Source organism: Panthera pardus, unplaced genomic scaffold (genome assembly GCF_024362965.1).
Source record: "Panthera pardus isolate Hobbes unplaced genomic scaffold, ASM2436296v1 HiC_scaffold_13, whole genome shotgun sequence".
NCBI lineage: Eukaryota > Metazoa > Chordata > Mammalia > Carnivora > Felidae > Panthera > Panthera pardus.
Genome location: NW_026526688.1, coordinates 204,730,081 through 204,750,186, shown reverse-complemented (window position 1 = coordinate 204,750,186; position 20,106 = coordinate 204,730,081). Strand labels below are relative to the sequence as shown.

The 20,106-nt window shown below is 48.9% G+C and overlaps 1 protein-coding gene across 3 annotated transcripts in view; it reads left to right on the top strand.

Annotated features, from left to right (window-relative positions):
* Window positions 1–3,885: 3,885 nt before the first annotated feature.
* PDE6B (phosphodiesterase 6B) overlaps window positions 3,886–20,106 on the top strand; it is a 34,597-nt gene continuing 18,376 nt past the window's right edge. Inside the window, exons 1-3 of one of the 3 annotated variants that reach the window (XR_002076635.2) lie at window positions 3,886–4,521; window positions 8,735–8,887; window positions 9,192–9,281. Coding sequence is in view for 2 of the 3 variants with exons in the window: in XM_019436883.2 (XP_019292428.1) it covers window positions 3,982–4,521; window positions 8,735–8,887; window positions 9,192–9,281 (783 nt within the window). In the remaining variant the exon portion in view is untranslated. Of the gene's footprint in view, window positions 4,522–7,467; window positions 7,724–8,734; window positions 8,888–9,191; window positions 9,282–20,106 lie in introns of those variants that run through there. The other 2 variants (XM_019436883.2, XM_019436884.2) reach the window with 2 other exon arrangements.

The following is a 20,106-nucleotide window of genomic DNA, read 5'->3' as shown; positions in this document are numbered from 1 at the left end:
GGTCCAACACAGTTCTTACCCAAGGTTTGCCCCCCACCCCAGGCCAGCACGTACCCCAGACAGGTGGCTTCAACAGCCCCTCCTCCCACTGCCTCCAGCTTTGCACATCTCCCTCTGTACCCCCTCCACTTAGGCCTCCATCATCTCCCGCACCCCATCCCACCCTTCTCCCCCTGCTCATGCGGGGATGGGGTACTCTGCAGCCTGCTGTCAACAGGATGTGCTAATGCCCATACCACATTCTTTACATCACCCTTTCTCACCCCCCCCAAAAAAACATGGCAAGATCTTGTTGGCCAGGAGCCAAACAGGAGCCCAGAGAAGCTGAGACACTGCCCTGAGGTAAGGCAACAGGTGAGAGCAGAGGATAGAGCCAGGGTTGGGGTACAAGCCCACCTTCAGTTCACACGACGCCCCATCCCCACCCTGGGGTCAGAGTCTGAGGCATCTCCCTGCTCAGCCCACCCCCCACTTTGCCACCTGTCCTTTCCCAGTGGCGGCCCAGCCAGGTAACACATCTCCCGTCGTCCCTCTGGCAAAACTCGTCCTGTGGACACTCAGGTGCCTCGTGGATATGTCCATTTCTGCACTGCATTACACTTCTGCGCTGGAAATGTAATGAGATTTCTGAGTGTGAACTCTGATTTTCACATCCCTGCCATCCTTCTTGACTGGTTAATTTTAATCTCAGAGCATAATGCTCCTTATGAAATTGCATCCTCCCCACGGTTTGGGACAAGACACTGGAGCTCTCTTCATGGAATAGCTATTTAAGACATATTCCTTGTTATAAATGGCTCCCGGGGTGTACTTGGTAATTCTGAGATTCCACATTATGATGAAGTCAAATTAACGGGAACCTAGAGAGCCCGTTTGTCTTCGAACATCTCCCACGTCCATTTGTGGAGAGCTTACCCGTTGTGTCGGATGGGCCCTTGCACACGGGTGTACATCACAGGGGTATCCACAGGCCCGCCCCGCAGGTATACCTCACCGGTGCGCCTCTCAGCTGTGCTCTGCAGGGGTGCGTCACAGGCGTCACTGACGGCTACCTCACAGGCTCACCTTCAGGCATACCTCGCAGATGCACCTCGCAGACCTTCATCACAAGAGCATCTCGAAGGTGTGCTCACAGGCACAGCCCACAGGTGTACCTCAGGCACAAGCGCCCCTCCCAGGTGAGCTCACAGATGTATTTCATAGGCTTGTCTCGAGAGTCTGTCTCCAACCGAATCAAGAGCCCACCCTTTCAGGGCTGTGCAGGGGCCCCAGGTAACATCAGTGGATGTGTCAGAAAGTGAGACGAGGGAGGGCAGGAGCCAACCCAGAATGTGTTGTTGAGCCGTTGTCCTGGGGCCCCCAAGGTGGGCAGCTGGGGTATTTACACACAACCCCGTGAGTCACAGGTCAAGGGCTTCTCCAGGGGCGTTAACTTCTGGTGCCTCTGGGCTCCCGCACCTGCGAATACTGCAGGCTCAGGGGCAAGGAAACCCACAGGTGAAGTGACACAGGTACCACAGGGAAGGTCTAGCGGGCACAGTGTGTAACGGAGGGTTGGAGCAGGGCTCACCTATGCTCTGGGCTCTCTTCTGCTCCAACCCACCACCCCAGGTTTCCGGCTAGCGCCCTGAGCTCCTCAGCCAGCCCCTCCTCTGCTCCCCACCCATTCTGCCAGGAGCCCCCTCTGCTCCACCAACACTGAGTACATCGTGCCTCTGAGCCCACGGCCATGCCATTCCCACTGCTGCGACCCAGCCCTGCAGTTGCCAGACATAGATGCATCCCTCACCGAAGGGCCTCCCCTGCCCCAGGCAGGTAAGCTGCACATCTACACCCCATTTCCTCAGCCCTGCAAGGAAGGAGCCAGCTGGCAGGAGCGGGGTGCAGAAGCCGGGAGGGTTGTGCAGCCCTGAGTGAGCCTCAGGATGGGGCGAGCCAAGGATTTGGGAAGCGTCCCCACAAAGACTCTGCTGCCCTGGGCCTCTCGGCCAGATGGCTGCCTCATTGGCATGGCCCTCACATCAGGCGTAATTTGGACTGCAGCTCTGAGTGTCTGGAGACAATATGCTGGAAGGCTCTGGAAGCTGTCTGGGGACTGAATTCAGGGCAAGGTGACCCCCAACCCTGGCCCCAAATCCGAGCACCACAGCACCCCATCCACAGCACCTGCCTCCCTGCTCTCCCCCAGTCCCCAGGCAGAACTCACTATTTTTAGGAAAAGTGGGATGCTCAGAGCAGATCCCTGAAAGGAGTCTGCTGCATGACTAAGCACAGGCAGGAATGTCATAGCACAAGGGCCTGTGCCGGCGCTCGGCCAGCTGGGCCCATTGTGGCCAGCCCAGCTGCCAGGCGCCAGCCCAGAGCCCACGCGGAAGGTCCCCCGGAACCAAGGCTTGTGCTGAGAAAACGTGTCTGAGCCCAAGAAGTTCCCTGGCCCCACAATCACACATGCGTGCACACTCACACGTGTGTGCATATATGCATGCTCCTACATGCACAAACACATTTTTGCCAGCTGAATGCAGTGAAATTCAGAAGCACACACAGATCCTGCATCCTGGTTAAAAGGTAACATGAGGGAACCTTAGGCCTTTTCCTCAGGCAAGGCCCCTGGTTCGTGATTCCTGGTCCTTGGCTTGGAGAGGCCTAAAGTTCTTCCAACAGAACTGTTCTGCGTCTGCCTCTGCCTCTGTGGACAGAAACATGGCTGCTGCCTCAGAAGATGAGTCTAGAAAGCCAGGTGCCCACCTGGCATACCTCATGGATGTACCTCACAGACATTCTGCTGGGTGATGTGCACAGCTGGTTCACACTGTGGACGTAGCTCCGACCCCCAAACTTCCAGCAGTCCCTGGGCATGCACACGCATGCACACTCATGCACGTGCACACCCAGCCCACATGCACACGCAGGCACACGCACGCCCAACACACCTGTACGTGCACACCCAGCGTGAACACACACACTCATGCATATGCACACACATTGCACACCAGCAGCTGGAGAGTCAGACAGACACAGAACAAGCCACCCAGTTTGAATCCAACCTTTTTGTCACATCATGACCCACAAAGAAGCTAATCCCTGTATGGCACCCAGGCAGGTGGATAAGGAGAGAGGCTCTGCCTGCTGTCTAGGCACGCTGGTCACTGTTTGAGGCACAACCAGGAACAATCTCATCTACAGAACATGGCAGTACCTGCAGTGTGGTTGTGGACTCTGTGTGAGGAGGGGGTCTGGCAGTTTGAATAAAGGTTGCCCGGTAAGTAGGAATTGGGCCAGGGAAAAAGATGTGTGGTGGGGGTTTGCTGAGACTTCTAAGGGCACTAGCTCTTAACAGAGAAGCTCTGTTGTGCACCCAGGTGACCTATTCTCACATGCAAACCCCTCACCTGCAAGACCAAATGCCCAGGCCACCTCTTCACCATCAGAGAGAAAGGAAGGTCTCTGCAAACCCCCATCTTGTGGCCTGACCTCCACACTGGATGCCAGACCATCTTCCTCCCTTCTCCTCACTTCCTTCCATGAGGACGGAGCCATGGAGCTGCATTTGTTGACCTCTGGCACCATAGGAGGGTCCCCCTCTCCCTGCCTGGGGCTGGGCTGCAGTTCCCCGAGGGGGAGAGCTGGTGCCCCATCTCTCCAGCACACCTGAGCCCAGGTGTGAGGGCCAGGAGATGTGGGGATGCCTGTTGGACCATCCAGAATTATCAGGCAATCCCCCAGGAAGAAAGGGTCACGGTGTTTGTGGGATTACCCCTCTGGAGGATTAGGTGTGAGGGGCTCCTCCGGTGGAAGCCAACTCCCTACCCCCAGCTTCCCAGGACCCCTGCCACAGGCAGAAGCCCCTGAGCTCCCATCATCACCCACCCCTGGGAAAATCAGACCAAGTCCAAGATCTAAGGCAAGGGGGGCAAGCGTGGGTGAGTCAGCTGGCGTCCTCCCAGTCCTCAGTAATCGTCATTAAGAAAGGCTTTGCTGATGACAGTGTTTGCTGGGAGTCTGTGTGTGCCTGGGGACCGGCCACGACTCCTGGACGGGCAGTGGGACACCATGAGCCTCAGCGGGGAGCAGGTGCAACAGTTCCTTGACCAGAACCCCAGTTTCGCAGACCAGTACTTTGGGAAGAAGCTGAGCCCCGAGAATGTGGCTGGCGCCCACGAGGACGGACAGCCGGTGGACTGTGCCAGTTTCCGCGAGCTGTGCCAGGTGGAGGAGAGCACGGCCCTGTTTGAGCTGGTGCAGGACATGCAGGAGAGTGTGAACATGGAGCGGGTGGTCTTCAAGATCCTGCGACGCCTCTGCACCATCCTGCATGCCGACCGCTGCAGCCTCTTCATGTACCGCCAGCGCAACGGCGTGGCTGAGCTCGCCACGCGCCTCTTCAGCGTGCAGCCCGGCAGCGTCCTAGAGGACTGCCTGGTGCCCCCCGACTCTGAGATCGTCTTCCCACTGGACATTGGGGTTGTGGGCCACGTGGCTCAGACCAAGAAGATGGTGAACATCAAGGACGTGACGGAGGTGGGTTCTGGGCCACGACTGGTGCGGTTGGCGAGAGGTCCCTACCCGTCCCACGGCCAGCCTGCAGGCCATGTGGGGACCTCTTCTTTTAGGAAGGCAGCCGGGGGCAGTGGGGTGAGTGGGGTGAGTGGGGTGGCTTGGTCCAGAGCTCACAGAAAGGAAGGAAGCCAGCCTTGAGGTGGCTGGGAGGGTGGCCCGGACAGGCCCTGCTGCCTCCCTGACGCATAGGCCCCTGCACAGGAGCTTGCGGGGGGGGGGGGGGGGGGGGGAGGGGTCAGAGCAGGGGCTGTGCAAAGGCCCAGAAAGGAAGGGCCAGTTGACCCTGGAGCCTGGAACTCACAATCCCATAGGAGACCATGCTGCTTGCTCGCACAGGCAAGTTTGGGGGTTCGGGAGAAGCAGCAGGGAGACCAGGGCTGGTCCAGGTGGCACAGGAAGGGTAGGCAGGAATTCGTGTTGCTGAGAAGCAGGAGGACAGGCTCTTGTTGGGTGGGAAGGAGGGCGAGTGTGGGGCTAGCACAGCAGGAGGACAGGGGCCCTGGGGTGGAGGCCAGGGCGGTTGGCACTTGAGGGAAGGAGGTGCCTGTTGGACATGTGTGAGGGGCAAGGGCCTCCAATGTGGGCATGGGGTTGAGGAGCTCCTAGAAGGAGCAGGAAGAGGCCGCTGGGGCAGAATGGGAGCCACTGCCTTCTCCCCTCTTCTCCCTTCTCGCCTGTGAGAGGGGCAAGCAGGAGCCCCGAGCTGGACCAGCCTCTTCCACTTTCAGTGAAGGAATCTAGAGGGGGTTGCCCACCAGGGTGGGTTTCTCTCAAAACAGCTTCTGTCCCCTAGTTCCTGGAGGCGAACAGACACGTGCACGTCCCCCCAGGTCCCTTGGGAAGGAAGTGGTGGCAATCCTCTTAAACTTATCTGCTCTAAACAACCCCAGGTCCAGCGACCTGAATATAGTAATCTCTGGGATTAGCTTCATCTCCACTCCCGTTTAAGAAATGGGTCACCCATGCATCAGAATATCAGGAGCCTGAATTAACAGGAAAATAAGGAATTCGGCAGTGGGGAAAGGTGCAGGGGGCTTGCACTGAGTGACTTCCCCTGCTCCTTCTCTCTCTACATCTTGACCCCTCCCTTCTTGAGTCTGAGGCAGACCCCTCAGCCCCCAGGGGCCTGTCCTCCGATTGGCCTCCCAAGCCTGTGCTGGGTGAGGGTCTGGGTCAGGTGGCATGGCCATCCTGGGTCCTGTGCCTCCTCTATCCCTGGGCCCTCGGCTTCTTCAGACCCTTCCGCCTCCATGAGGACAGCCTGCCCTAACCTGTCCCCCAGTGGGTCAGGGGCATAGCACTGGCCTCAGTCTTCAGGGCTGTGCTGGCTCTTCTTTATCTCAGACGCGGTAGAACTGAGAACAGAGCCCACATCAGCCAAAAAGCACATTTCCATTAAGTATGTCACAAAGCTCTAAGCATTGCCGATGTCAGGCTCCCAGACCCAGGTTGTCGTCAGAGGGGATACTGAGACAGAGCCTTGCTCCGTCTGAGGTTCCAGCACCCTACTCGCAGGATGAGAAAAGCATGGAGGCTGTTTTTGGAGGGTAGTGTGTGCCAGCGGGGCAGGGAACCCTTGCAGGCAGCCAGGACAGCCAGTGTATGGTGGCAGGAGGACACCGCAGGGCTGCAACATCACCCCACCACTACTTTGCAGCTCCTGAGACCCCCAAGGGTTCATGGCAAGCAGCCAGGCAGAAGGGACATGGTTCTGGGACAGTCTCTGACTCCCCTCCAAAGAGCTGTGGGCCCAGAAACAGTCCATCACAAGGGTCCTGCGTATTGCCAAGGCATCCAGACCCCAGTTGGGGCAGCCAGCCGCTGGGGGGTCGAAGGAGGCTAGACTGGCGTTAGGGGCACGGCTTTGTGGGGAAGGTCTAGGAGCCAGGCCAACTCTGAAGAGGGAGGAGGGTGACAGCACCAGGCCGGCAGTGCAGAACATGGATAAATGCTGCAGGAGAGCAATGAAGAGGGTCTGGGCAGTAGGGACAGGGTTGGGGGCACTTTCGAGCAGTCACGGGACCCCTAGACCCACTGAGGCCGAGGGGGAGGGAGGTGCCAAGGAGACACCAAGTTCCCCTCCATGGGGTGGTGGGTGGCTTCCAACCCCTGGACTGGGGCACAAGAGGGCAGACGTTTTGGGAATGAGGTTTAGGATGCCGTGGGGCTGGGGCTGCTCCTACTCTCACACTCTGCTACAGGAAGCTCTGGTTCCAGGACTTCTGGGAGCCTGAGCATAGCCCCCTGCCCACAGTGTGGTAGGGGCTCTGAGTGAGGTGGGGTCTGATTCAGCAGAGAAGCCGGGGTGGGAGCGTTGACATGGACACAGTGGAGAAGAAGACGCAGGCAGGGAGCCTGATTGGGTACAGGGTACAAGGGTGTGGCACGCAGGTGACTCCAGCCCTGGGGTGACTCTGCTCAGACCGCACAGCTCTGGGCCAGAACCTTCCTGAGGCTCCCTTCACCTTGTACCTAGGGTGTTGTGGGAGCTGACGAGCTACCTGCAGGGACAAGGAGAGGCTACAGCCACGGGCGTCAGAGTTAGGGTCCCAGTGTGGCAGGAACAAGAGGGGGTGTTGGTACGGAGGGGGGCACCTGGGAGTGGGGGTGCTGCTATGGCGGGGGGCACCTGGGAGCAGGGGTGCTGGTGGGACCCCAGATGGGAAGAGGGGAACACAGCTGAAGGACAGTAAGGAAAGTCTGGGGCAGAGTCGAGGGCCTGCCAGGAGACCCAGCCGTGTGGCCAGGAAGGTAACTGGAGAGCTCACAAACATCAAGGATGGGAGCGTGAAAAGGGCCCTGAGCTCGTGCCTGTGCTCGGCCTGGGGTGAGGTGGAACACCCCCCTTTGTGTCACAGAACGCTGGTGCCACTGCCCACGCTGCTGCCACCTCCGGGGCTCAGTATTGATTTCCCTTTGTGGCTGCAGGTGACAGCTACCTCTCCAATCATCAGGCAGGAGAGGAACTGAGAAGATTGGTGCCAGACGCATGCACCTCTTCGTGAGAGCATGGGATGTCCTCGTCCCCAGCAGGCTTCCTCTGACCTCCCATTGGCCTGAACTGTGGCCCAGCTGCCCATGCAAGGGAGTCTGGGCAGCGGACGCAGCGTCCTTGGGCCACATGAGGGCGGAGCCACAGAGAAGGCGCGGGAAGTCACATGGGGTCAGTGACTCCTCTGTCTGCCACAGGACCAACAGTCCTTGAGTAAACCCCAAAGAGCCCTTTTAACAAGTAATAATAACCAAATGTAGGGAGCGTTTACGGAGATTGCCTCGCTCAACCCAAGCTGACAGGTGAAGAGAGGAGCCCAGGGCTGTCCCACCCTGGCTGGAGGTGACACGGTGGCAAGCCCAGGCCCTGACCCAAGCAGCCCAACTCTGAGCCATTCACTGCAGCTCTGTGTCTGGTCACTTGGGCCTCATGTAAATAAATATGAGCACCAGGAAGTATGAGGGTAGAGCTGGAGTCACATCCACTCTGAAGGACAGTCCCAGTCACCTGGGGGACCTCATCCTGGTGACACTCCGTCACTTGTTCCCTGTGGGAAGTCCGTCAATCAGCTCCCAATCAAGGAGCGACCCGGAGGAGCAACCCTAAAGCTAGCGGGACCTGCCCTGGGAGCCAGACGCGGACACATGCCTTATCATAGGGGCAACGGACCCCACGGAGCACCTGCTGGCTGGAGCATGACCCCAGGAGACTCCCAGGGGACCCTCCACCCCGACTCACACTCACCCTTTATTCAGCCAACACACTTTTTGGGAAGGAGCATGTGGGGGCTGGCCCAGAGGGAGGTGAAGGCAGGAGAGGGCCGCCTGATCTAGGAGGGGCTTTGGGACAGGTATCCAACAGACCTGCTTAACTGGATGGCAGCAGGTGCGGAGGGACCCAGGCCTGCCACATCCAGGCTTGTGAGGGCTCAGCAGAGTCTATGATGGAGAGCTGGGGTAATTGGCTCCAAATCGAGGGATAGGGACTGCGCCAGGCTAGAGCCACAAGGACAGGCCACGGGCTACGTCTTCCTGTGCTGCCTGGGCTCCCGACGCCAGCACCTGGGTCTTAGCACTAGCCTGGGCAGTGGACTCTGTGCAGCTTAGGCCTGGCCTCCCCAGGGTCAGGGTGGTCCAGGTCCACAGACTGACTGCCTCTCTTTTCTCCCCTCTTGCTGCCCAGTGTCCCCACTTCAGCTCCTTTGCTGATGAGTTGACCGATTATGTGACAAAGAACATCCTGGCCACACCCATCATGAATGGCAAAGACGTCGTGGCCGTCATCATGGCCGTGAACAAGCTCGACGGCCCGTGCTTCACAAGTGAAGATGAAGATGTGAGTGTTGGGGGCCCTTGCAGGCATGGGTGCCTCCGCATGTGGGCCACCCCGTCCCCAGGTCTGTCCTGTGCTGGCGGGGTGCACGTGTGTTCTCTTGGTGTCTGTGTGTGGACCTCCCCTCCTCTTAGCTCTGAGAGCTCACGTATGTGTGTCTCCTACACACCATGGGCCTGCGTGTGTTGCGATCGGTGTCGCGTATGGGCCCTGCTCCAGGCAGCCGGGCGTCTCTGCACCCTTGCACACCTGAGCACCTTCTGACAACTGGGGTTTTAAACTCCTGCTGTTGTAATTCCTGTCTCAGGTCTTCCTGAAGTACCTGAATTTTGGCACGTTGAACCTGAAGATCTACCACCTGAGCTACCTTCACAACTGCGAGACGCGCCGAGGCCAGGTACCTGTGCGTGCGCCCAGCTAGGGCCATCCCGCCCCAGCCTCCCAGCCCTCCAAGATGTGCACGTGTGTCCAGGTCCCTGTGCCAGTCTCTCTGGACAAAGACGGTGCGCGTCCAAGCTGGGCCAGTTCCAGAGAGCTCCAGGGAGGGTCCCATGGCTTTTGTGGTTGTGGGATGATGCTGTGAGTGGGCCGGCTACAGTGAGGCAGTGTCGGGAAGCCATCGTGCAGCTGGGACCCCAGAGAGGTTGGGTCTCTCATCCCGTCTGCCCACCCTGACTCTCCCCCAGCCCAGGCGGGTGTGAGTGCCTGTGAATGCTGCAGGCACTCCTTAGAAGCTCCCTCAAACCCTCTGTGGCAGGAGCTGGGGCGGGAGAAGAATGGACAACAGCCACTCATTGCCTGAGTCTCCTGGTGGGTTCAGCCCTTGCTACACAGGATAGCAATTGCTTCCGGGGCTGGAATCTGCTTCCCCCCAGCGAGGAGGGTGTGGGGCCTGATGCAAGCAAGGTGGGGCCTTGTGTTTCGGGAGGAGGTGCAGAGCTCACGGGCGCATGAGGTAGGTTCCCTCTGTGTCCTCCTGCCTCGGGCCCGGGCCCACTGGAGCCCTGGAAGACAGTGAGTGGGCCTGGCAAGAGGACAAAAAGGCAGCTCCTGTCACTCTGGGCCTTGGGCTGGGAAAGCTGTACGAGACGTGGCCTTCAGGCTGAGCCTCAGAAGATGCTGAGGATGAACTGGTCACTCTAGGCCATCCCCACTGTCTGTTCTGTCTGCAAACGCTGGGTGCATCCTGGGCACCTGCTGTAAACTTGCTTAAAATGATGAGAGGTTCCTGTGCTTCTCTCAGAAAGGTTGTCTGGGAGCCCCCTCCTGACCCACGAGCTACAGAAGGAGCCGCCTAGGCAGGTGGTCTGGGATCCCCTGAGGATCTTTTGGCCAGAGGCCAGCCCTATTGATGGAGAAGAGAAAAGCCTCTGAGAGAGACCTCCCACAGGCTATGGCCACATGGGGCTAGGGCCAGAGCCCAGGGGGACAAGGCTGGCCATCCTGGTGCTCCAGCATGGCTGTGCAGAGGGGGTGATGGGAGGATCCTCTGGTGAGGACAAGAGGGTGCCCTGGGCAGAAAGAAAAACATGGCCTGAGGCCTTAAAGGACATGATTGCTCAGTTGGGGGCTGGTCAGGCAGGGCACAGAGCCGGCTGGGGAACAGCTTAAAGGGCTGTGAGGCCGGCATGACACTGGCATCTAGAAAGGCCACCAGGTTGACGGTGCCCTTTGGAGGGAAATCGCTGTGAGCCCCACACTGTGGGAACAGGGGTTTGCACTGGAGATATGTCTCCCCTCGCCTATTTATTAATTTATGCAATAATTTATTTTCATCAGTTCGGAGTCCTGAGTATTTCGATTACAACCCTAGTCAACTTTATTGATTTTGTTGTTCAATCTGTTCTGACTGTAGCCACTGGGAGCCTCTCAGTGAGCTCCTGTGCCATCTGACATAACCCATTGACCCCATTATTCTGGGGTGTTTTTGTTCGTTGGGTTGGTGGATGGGTAGGTTTCTTGGTTGGGGGGGAGGGTTTGCACATCACTTTCTTTCTATTTTAATTTTTTTTTTACATTTATTTATTTTTAAGAGACAGAGAGAGACAGAGCACAAGTGGGGGAGGGGCAGAGAGAACATCACTTACTTTCTGATGCTCCAGGATCATTTGTGTATTTCCTATCCAGTCCTGAAATCAGCAATTCCTCAAGGACCCCTGGTTCCTTGTATCGGGGAATGTCTTAGAAACAAAGATCTGGGCACTGGGTGTGCTCATTGCTACTGGGGTGTCAGCTTCAAGGTCTTGTCAGCTGACAGAGTAAGGAAGTCTATGTGTGCATACTAGCCTGTGCATAGACACATCTACAAATATTTCTACATGTAACCATGAATCCATAGTAAGTTAAACTTGAGTTCTTGCTGGTGTCCACAATGTAACCTGACACCACAAGGATGTTCTGGCCTCCTTCTCTTTCTGGTAAGCAAGTTTCCACTCTGACAGCGAGATACCTGGCTTCCGTCATCCACCACTCATTTACTTAATTGTTCAATTCTAGTGCGTGTGCGCAGCAAGAACAGAATTGTTAACCCATGGGATACAACTTTACCAAGCAGAGGACAGTGTTTAGTCTTACAAGTCTCTGCTCATTTCCAAAAATACTTCCATCAGCACCTTTTCTCTGCCTCCTTCAGTGAGGTAATTTCAAGTGTTACAGTTTGATTTTCTTGTCAGAGTCTGCATTCTTTCATCCCCCCCCCCCCATCTGCTAAATGACTGTGCTATTGGCACACATTAAGGTTCATTCTTTGTGCTGTAAATTTCTACCGGTCTTAACAAATGCATCATGATAGTTATAAACTGTCACAGTATCATAAAGAATAATTTCACTGCCCTGAAAATCCCCTGTGTTCCACCATTCACCTCTCTCTCCCCATCTCCACTGAACCACTGGCAACCACTGATCTTTTTACTGTCTCCACAGTTTTGCCTCTTCCAGAATGTCATATAGTTAGAACCATGCGGTGTGTAGCTTTTCAGATTGGCTTCTTTCCCTTAGTAAAAGGCATTTAAGATTCCTCCACGTCTTGGGGCGCCTGGGGGGCTCAGTTGGTTAAGCATCTGACTTAGGCTCAGGTCATGATCTCACGGTTTGTGAGTTTGAGCCCTGTGTGGGGCTCTATGCTCCCAGCCCAGAGCCTGGAGCCTGCTTCAGATTCTGGGTCTCCCTTTCTCTCTGCCCCTCCCCCCCCTCAAAAAAATGAATAAACATTAAAAAAAATTTAAGGGCACCTGGGTGGCTCAGTCAGTTGAGCATCCAACTTTGGCTCAGGTCATGATCTTGCAGTTCAGTTCACGAGTTCAAGCCCCAAATCGGACTAACCGCTGTCAGCGCAGAGCCCAATTTGGATCTTCTGTCCCCTTCTCTCTGCTCCTGCCCTGCTTGTTCTCTCACTCTCTCTCTCTCTCTCTTTCTCTCTCTCTCAAAAATAAATAAACATTATTTTTTTTTTTTTACTCTAAGATTCTTCCAAGTCTTTTTATGGCTTGATAGCTCATTTCTTTTTAGTGCTAAATAACATTCCATTGTCTGGATGGACCACATTCACCTATGGAAAGACATCTTGATTGTTCCCAGTTTGGAGCAATTGTGAATAAAATTGTTAAAAACATTTGTGTGCGGGTTTTTGTGTGGATGTAAGTTTTCAATTCAGCTGAGTATATACAAGGAGTGGAACTGCTGAATAACATGGTATAATTACATTTAACTCTTTAAAATTTTTTTTTCAATGTTTTTTTTTGAGAGAGAGAGAGACAGAGAGAGAGTGTGTGTGAGCTGGGGAGGGACAGAGAGAGAGACACAGAATCTGAAGCAGGCTCCAGGCTCCAAGCTGTCAGCACAGAGCCCGACGCGGGGCTAGAACTCACGAACCGTGAGATCATGACCTGAGCTGAAGTCAGCTGTTCAACCAACTGAGCCTCCCAGGTGCCCCTAATTGTATTTAACTTTGTGAGAAACTGCCAAAAAGCAACTGTGCTATTTTGCATTCCTATCAACAATAAATGAGAATTCCTATCATCTGTTTTCAGTATTGTCAGTTACTTGGATTTTAGTCATCCTAATAGGTGTATCTCATTTTTGTTTTGATTTACAATCCCTAATGATGAATGCTATTGAGCATCTTTTCTTTTCTTTTTTTTCTGGATTTTTCTTTTTTCTTCTTTTTAACTTTATTTTTTATTTTTTTAAATTTACATCCAAATTAGTTAGCATATAGTGTAACAATGATTCCAGGAGTAGATTCCTCGTGTCCCTTACCCATTTATCCCATCCCCCCCCACACAACCCCTCCAGCAACTGTGTTTGTTCTCCATATTTGTGAGTCTCTTCTGTTTTGTCCCCCTCCCTGTTTTTATATTATTTTTGTTCCCCTTCCCTTATGTTCATCTGTTTTGTCTCTTAAAGTCCTCATGTGAGTGAAGTCATGTGATTTTTGTCTTTCTCTGACTGATTTCACTAGCATAATACCCTCCAGTTCCATCCACGTAGTTGCAAATGGCAAGATTTCATTCTTTTTGATTGCCAAGTAATACTCCATTGTGTGTGTGTGTGTGTGTGTGTGTGTGTGTGTGTGTGTATACCATATTTTCTTTATCCATTCATCCATCGATGGACATGTGGGTTCTTTCCATAATTTGGCTATTATTGATAGTGCTGCTATAAACGTGGGGGTGCATGTGTCCGTTCGAAAATGGCACACCTGTATCCCTTGGATAAATGCCTAGTAGTGCAATTGCTGGGTCATAGGGTAGTTCTATTTTTAGTTTCTTGAGGAGCCTCCATACTGTTTTCCAGAGTGGCTGCACCAGCTTGCATTTCCACCAACAATGCAAAAGAGATCCTCTTTCTCTGCATCCTCGCCAACATCTGTTGTTGCCTGAGTTGTTAATGTGAGCCATTCTGACAGGTGTAAGGTGGTATCTCATTGTGGTTTTGATTTGTATTTCCCTGATGATGAGTGATGTTGAGCATTTTTTCATGTCGGTTGGCCATCTGGATGTCTTCTTTGGAGAAGTGTCTATTCATGTCTTTTGCCCATTTCTTCACTGGATTATTTGTTTTTTGGGTGTTGAGTTTGATAAGTTCTTTGTAGATTTTGGATACTAACCCTCTATCTGATATGTCATTTGCAAATATCTTCTCCCATTCTGGCAGTTGCCTTTTAGTTTTGCTGATTGTTTCCTTCGCTGTGCAGAAGCTTTTTATTTTGATGAGGTCCCAATAGTTCATTTTTGCTTTTGTTTCCCTTGCCTCCAGAGACGTGTTGAGTAAGAAGTTGCTGTGGGCAAGATCAAAGAGGTTTTTGCCTGCTTTCTCCTCGAGGATTTTGATGGCTTCCTATCTTACATTGAGGTGTTTCATCCATTTTGAGTTTCTTTTTGTGTATGGTGTAAGAAAGTGGTCCAGGTTCATTCTTCTGCATGTTGCTATCCAGTTTTCCCAGCACCACTTGCTGAAGAGACTGTCTTTATTCCATTAGATACTCTTTCCTGCTTTGTCAAAGATTAGTTGGTCATACATTTGTAGGTCCATTTCTGGGTTCTCTATTCTATTCCATTGATTTGAATGTCTGTTCTTGTGCCAGAGCATCTTTTCATATACTATTTGACATCTGTATATCTTATTCTTTGGTGAAGTGTCTGTTCAGATATTTGCCCATTTTTAAATTAGTTTTCTGTTTTCTTATTGTTTCATTTTTAAAGTTTTTATAAATTTTGGATGCAAGTCCTTTATCAGATTTCTGTTTTGCAAATATTTTCTCCAAGGGTATAGCTTGCCTCCTCATTCTCTTAACAGTGTGTTTAGAAAAACAGAAGTTTTAAATTTTAATAAAGTCCAACTTATCAATTTTTCCTTCATGAATTATAGTTAGATGTTGTATCTCAAAACTCATCACCATGTCAATTGATACATGAATGGATAAAGAAGACAAGGCATATATATATATATATATATATATATATAGTGGAATATTACTCAGCCATAAAAGAGAATGAAATCTTGGCATTTGTAACAATATGGATGGAGCTAGAATATATCATGCTAAGCTAAATAAGTCAGTCAGAGAAAGACAAATCATACCATATGGTTTCACTTGTATGTGGAATTTAAGAAACAAAACAAACAAGCAAAGGGGAAAAGAGAGAGAGAGAGAAAGCAAACCAAGAAACAGACTTCTAACTACAGAGAACACACTGAAGGTTAGCATAGAGGAAGTGGGTGGAGGGATGGGGGAAGTAGGTGATGGGGACTACAGAGGGCACTCGTGGTGATGAGCACCGGGTGATGTCTGGTACTGTTGAATCACTATATTGCATACCTGATTTAACATAGCACTATATGTTAACTAACTGGAATTAAAATAAAAACTTAAAAAAAAACACCTCATCACCAAACTCAAGGTCATCCATATTTTCTTCTATATCATCTTTTAGGAGTTTTATAGTTTTGTGTTTTAATTTCTTTAAATGTTTATTCATTTTTTGAGAGAGAGAGAGAACATAGCATGAGTGGGAGGGGAAGAGACAGAGGGCACAGAATCAGAATCAGGCTCCAGGCAGGGCTTGAACCCACAAACTGAGATCATGACCTGAGCCAAAGTCAGAAGCTTAACTGACTGAGCCACCCAGGCGCCCCTATAATTTTGTGTTTTATAGTTAGGTCTATGAGTTAATCCTTGTGAAAAGTGTCAGGTCTGGGTCTAAACACACTTGTTTGTATATGGATGTCAAATTGTGCAAAGATGAACCTTTCTCCATTGAATTGCCTTTGTTCCTTCATCTAACTGCAGTTGTCTGAATCTATTGCTAGGTTCTCTATTCTGTCTTATTCATCTATGTGTCTATTTTTTCACCAATACCATAGTGTCTTTATCATTATAGTTTTATAGCCTTGAAATCAGAAACATCAATTCTCCAACTTGTTTTTTCTGTAGTATTATGCTGGCTATTCCATGGGTGGGGGGAGGGGCCTTTCCAATTAAACTTTAAAATCAGGGGCTCCTGGGTGGCTCAGTCAGTTAAGTGTCTGACTTCGGCTCAGGTCATGATCTCACAGTCCATGAGTTCGAGCCCCACGTTGGGCTCTGTGCTGACAGCTCGGAGCCCACTGCTTGCTTTGGATTCTATGTCTCCCTCTCTCTCTGACCCTCCCCCGTTCATGCTCTGTCTCTCTCTGTCTCAAAAATAAATAAACTTTAAAAAACATTTTTTAAACTTTAAAATCAGTTTGTCTATATCCACAAAGTAGCTTTCTGGTATTTTAATTGGGACTTCGTTTAATCTGTACATCAAGTTGGGAAGAATTGGCAACAATAATGGGTCTTCCAGTTGATGAACAGACAATCTTTCTCCATTTCTTTAGATCTTCTTTGGTTTCTTCAGAATTTTGTAGTTCTTGCATATAGATTCCATATATATTTTGTTAATTTGCACCTAAGTATTTCATTTTTATCCTAATATAAGTGATATTGTGTTCTTAATTTCAAATTCTAATTATTTATTGTTGATATGAAGAAAAGTAACTGACTTTTGCATATTAACCTTATATCCTGTGACCTTAAAACAATCTCTTATTAGTTCCAGGAAGGTTTTTTAAATTGACTCCTTGATATTTTCACATAAACAATCATATCATCTGCAAACAAAGACAGTTTTATTCCTTCCTTCCCAATCTATATGCATTGCATTTCTTTTTCTTGTCTTATTGCACTTGCTAGGACTTCCAGTACAATGTTGAATATGAGTGGTGAGAGGGGACATCCTTGCTTTACTCCCAATATTAGCAGAAAACATCCACTGTCTCACCATTAAGTTTGATGCTCACTAAAGGTTTTTATAGAATTTTCATCTAGCTAAGGAAGCTCCCCCTCTGTTTCTAGTTTGCATAGAGTTTTTATTCTGAATGAGTGTTGGATTTATGTCAAATACTTTTTCTCCATCAATTGATATGATTGTGTTTTTTTTCTTCTTCAGCCTGTTAATGTGGTAGATTATATTAATTGATTTTCAAATGTTGAAACAGCCTTGTATCCCTGGGAAAAATACCACTTAGTTGTGGAGCATAATTATTTTTATACATTACTGGATTGATTTTGCTAATATTTTATTATGAATTTTTGCATCTAGGGGAACTGGGTGGCTCAGTCCATTAAGCAACTGAGTCTTGATTTTGTGTCAGGTCATGATCTCATGGTTTGACATAATTTCTTCCCTGTGTTTGGTAGAATTCATCAATGAATTCATCAAGGACTGGTGCTTTCTTTTTGGAAGATTATTAATTATTGTTCTAATGTCTTTAATATGTACAGTTCTGGGGACGCCTGGGTGGCTCAGTCAAGCATCCAACTCTTGGTTTCAGCTCAGGTCATGATCTCACAGTTCATGAGTTTGATCCCCACATTGGGTTCTGTGCAGACAGCTCAGTGCTTGCTTGGTATTTTCTCTCTCCCTCCCTCTTTGCCCCTCCCCTATTTGTTCACTCTCTCTCTCACTCTCTCTCTCTCTCTCTCAAAATTAACAAATAAACTTTAAAAAATGTTAAATGCATGCAGTTCTATTCAGAGTATTCTATTTCACCTTATGTGGGTGTTGGCAGTTTGTGTCTTTCAAGGCATTAAAAAAATCATTTTACCTACGTTGTCACATTTTGGGGCATAGTGTTGTTCTTAATGTTTACTATTTATGTATTATTTTTTTTCTCCTGCTTGCTTTAGGCTTAAATTGGTTTTCCTTTTCTAGTTTATTTTTCTAGTTTATTTTCTAGTTTTTTTTCTAGATTATTGATTTTGGATCTTGCTTCTCTTCTAATATGTGCATTTAATACCATAAACATCCCTCTAAGCACCGCTTTCACTGTATCCCACAAATTTTAATAAGCTGTATTTTCATTTTTATTTAGTTCAAACGCTTTATAAATTTCTCTAGAGACTTCTTCTTTGACCCATGTATTATTTAGAAGAGTTTTTTGTCTCATATATTTTGTAATTTTCCAGCTACTTTCTGTTTAATTTTGGATCCTTAGTTTAATTCCACTGTAGTATGATAATATATTACTCCTTGTGGTTTTTATTCTTTCACATTTGTTAAGATGGGTTTTATGGCCCAGAATATGGCCGATGTTGGTGGCTGCTCCATGTGACCTTGGAAGTACATATTTTCTGCCATTGTTGCGTGGAGTGTGTGTTGGTGTCCGCTGTCTCCGGTGCTCTTTTGACAACTCTTACTGATGTTCTGGCTGCCAGATATATCGATTACTGAAAGAAGAGCACTGAAGTTGCCGACCTGTTGCTCTCTCAAGTCCCATCAGTTTTTGCTTCTTGCGATTTGCTGCTCTGTTGTTAGATGCATACGCATTAAGGATGTTATCTTCCTGGAGAAATGACCCCTGTACCATAATGTAATGTCCCATTTTACACCTGATAATTTTCCTTCTCCTGAAGTCTGCTTTGTCTATAACTGACATGGCTACTCCAGCCTTCTTTTGATTAGTGTTAGCATAGTATATATTTCTCCCTCTCTTTACTTACTTTTCTAATTATCTTTCTTGTGCTAAAAGAACACTATAAAACTTGGTATCTTAACCATTTTTAAGTCTACAGTTCAGTGGTATTAATTACATTTATATTGTGTAACCATTATCACCATCCATATCCAGAACTCTTTACACATTTCCAAATTGAAACTCTATCCTCACTAAATACTCACCCCCCAGGCCCCTTGTCCCCAGCACCTGGCACCCATCACTCTACTTTCTATCTCCATGATTCTGACTACTCTAAGTACATTATATAAGTGAGATCATACCGCGTTTGTCTTTTTGTGACTGGCTTGTTTCATTTAACATAGTCTTCAAGGTTCATCCATGTTGTAGGAAGTATCCAAATTTCTTTCTTTTTAAGGCTGAATAATATTCATTGTCTGGATAGACCACATTTTGCTATCCTTTTGTCCATCAATGGACACTTGGGTTGCTTCCACACTTTATTGTGAATAATACTGTTATAGGTATGGGTGCACAAACATCTCTTTGAGACCTTGCTTTCAATTCTTTTGATTACATACCCAGAAGTGGAATTGCTGGTTCATATGGTAATTCTATTTTTAATTTTGGGGGGAATTGCCGTACTGTTTTCCACAGCGGTTACACCATTTTCCATTTTCCCACCAACAATGCACGGGGTTCAAATTTCTCCACATCCTCACCAATACTTGTTATTTTCTGTGTGTTTTTCATAGTAGCCATACTAATGGGCATGAAGAGGTACTTCATTGTAGTTCTGGTTTGCACTCCCCTAATGGTTAGTAGTTATTGATCTCCGTTTCACATGTATATTGGCCATTTGTGTATCTTCTTTGGAATATCTGTTCAAGTCTTTTGCCCACTTTTGAATATGTTTTTTTTCTTTTGTTGTTGAGTTTTAGGGGTTCTCTACATATTCTACATATTCACTCCTTATGAGATATGTGATTTACAAATATTTTATCCCCATTTAAAGGTTGCCTTTTTAACCTGTTGATAGTGTCCTTTGATGCACAAAAGTTTTTAATTTTCAGAAAGTCCAATTTGCCTATTTTTTTTCTTTTGTTGACTATGCCCTTTGCTGCCCTATCCAAGAAATCATTGCCAAATCCAATGTCATGAAGATTTTTCCCTATGTTTTCTTTTAAGAGTTGTGTAGTTTTAGGTCTTATGCTTAGGGCCTTGATCCATTCTTAGTTAATTTTTGCAGATGATGTGAGGTAAAGACCCAGCTTAATTCTTGGACTCTCTATTCTATTCCATTGATCTATATGCCTGTCTTTATGCCAGCATTAAGGAAGCTTTGTAGTAAGTTTTAAGTGCAAGTATGAGTTCTCTTTGTTCTTCTTTTTCAAGATTGGCTATTCAGGATCCCTTGAGATTCCTTGAGATACAAGGATTTAGGATTTAAGATTTTTTAGGATTTTTTCTAATTTCCACAAAAGAATTTATTCAGATTTTGATAGAGATTACATTGGATCTGTAGGTCACTTTGGGAGGTATTGATATTGTAACAATATTAACTCTTCCAATTCATGACTAAGGCAGTTCTTTCTCTTTATTTATGTCTTCTTTAATTTACTTCAGCTATGTTTTCTAGCTTTCATTGTTACAATAATGCTACATTTTATAATTATCCATGTATTCGCCTTTATTGAAATCTTTATTTATTCATGAAGCTCTGAGTACCTGTCTTGTGTCCT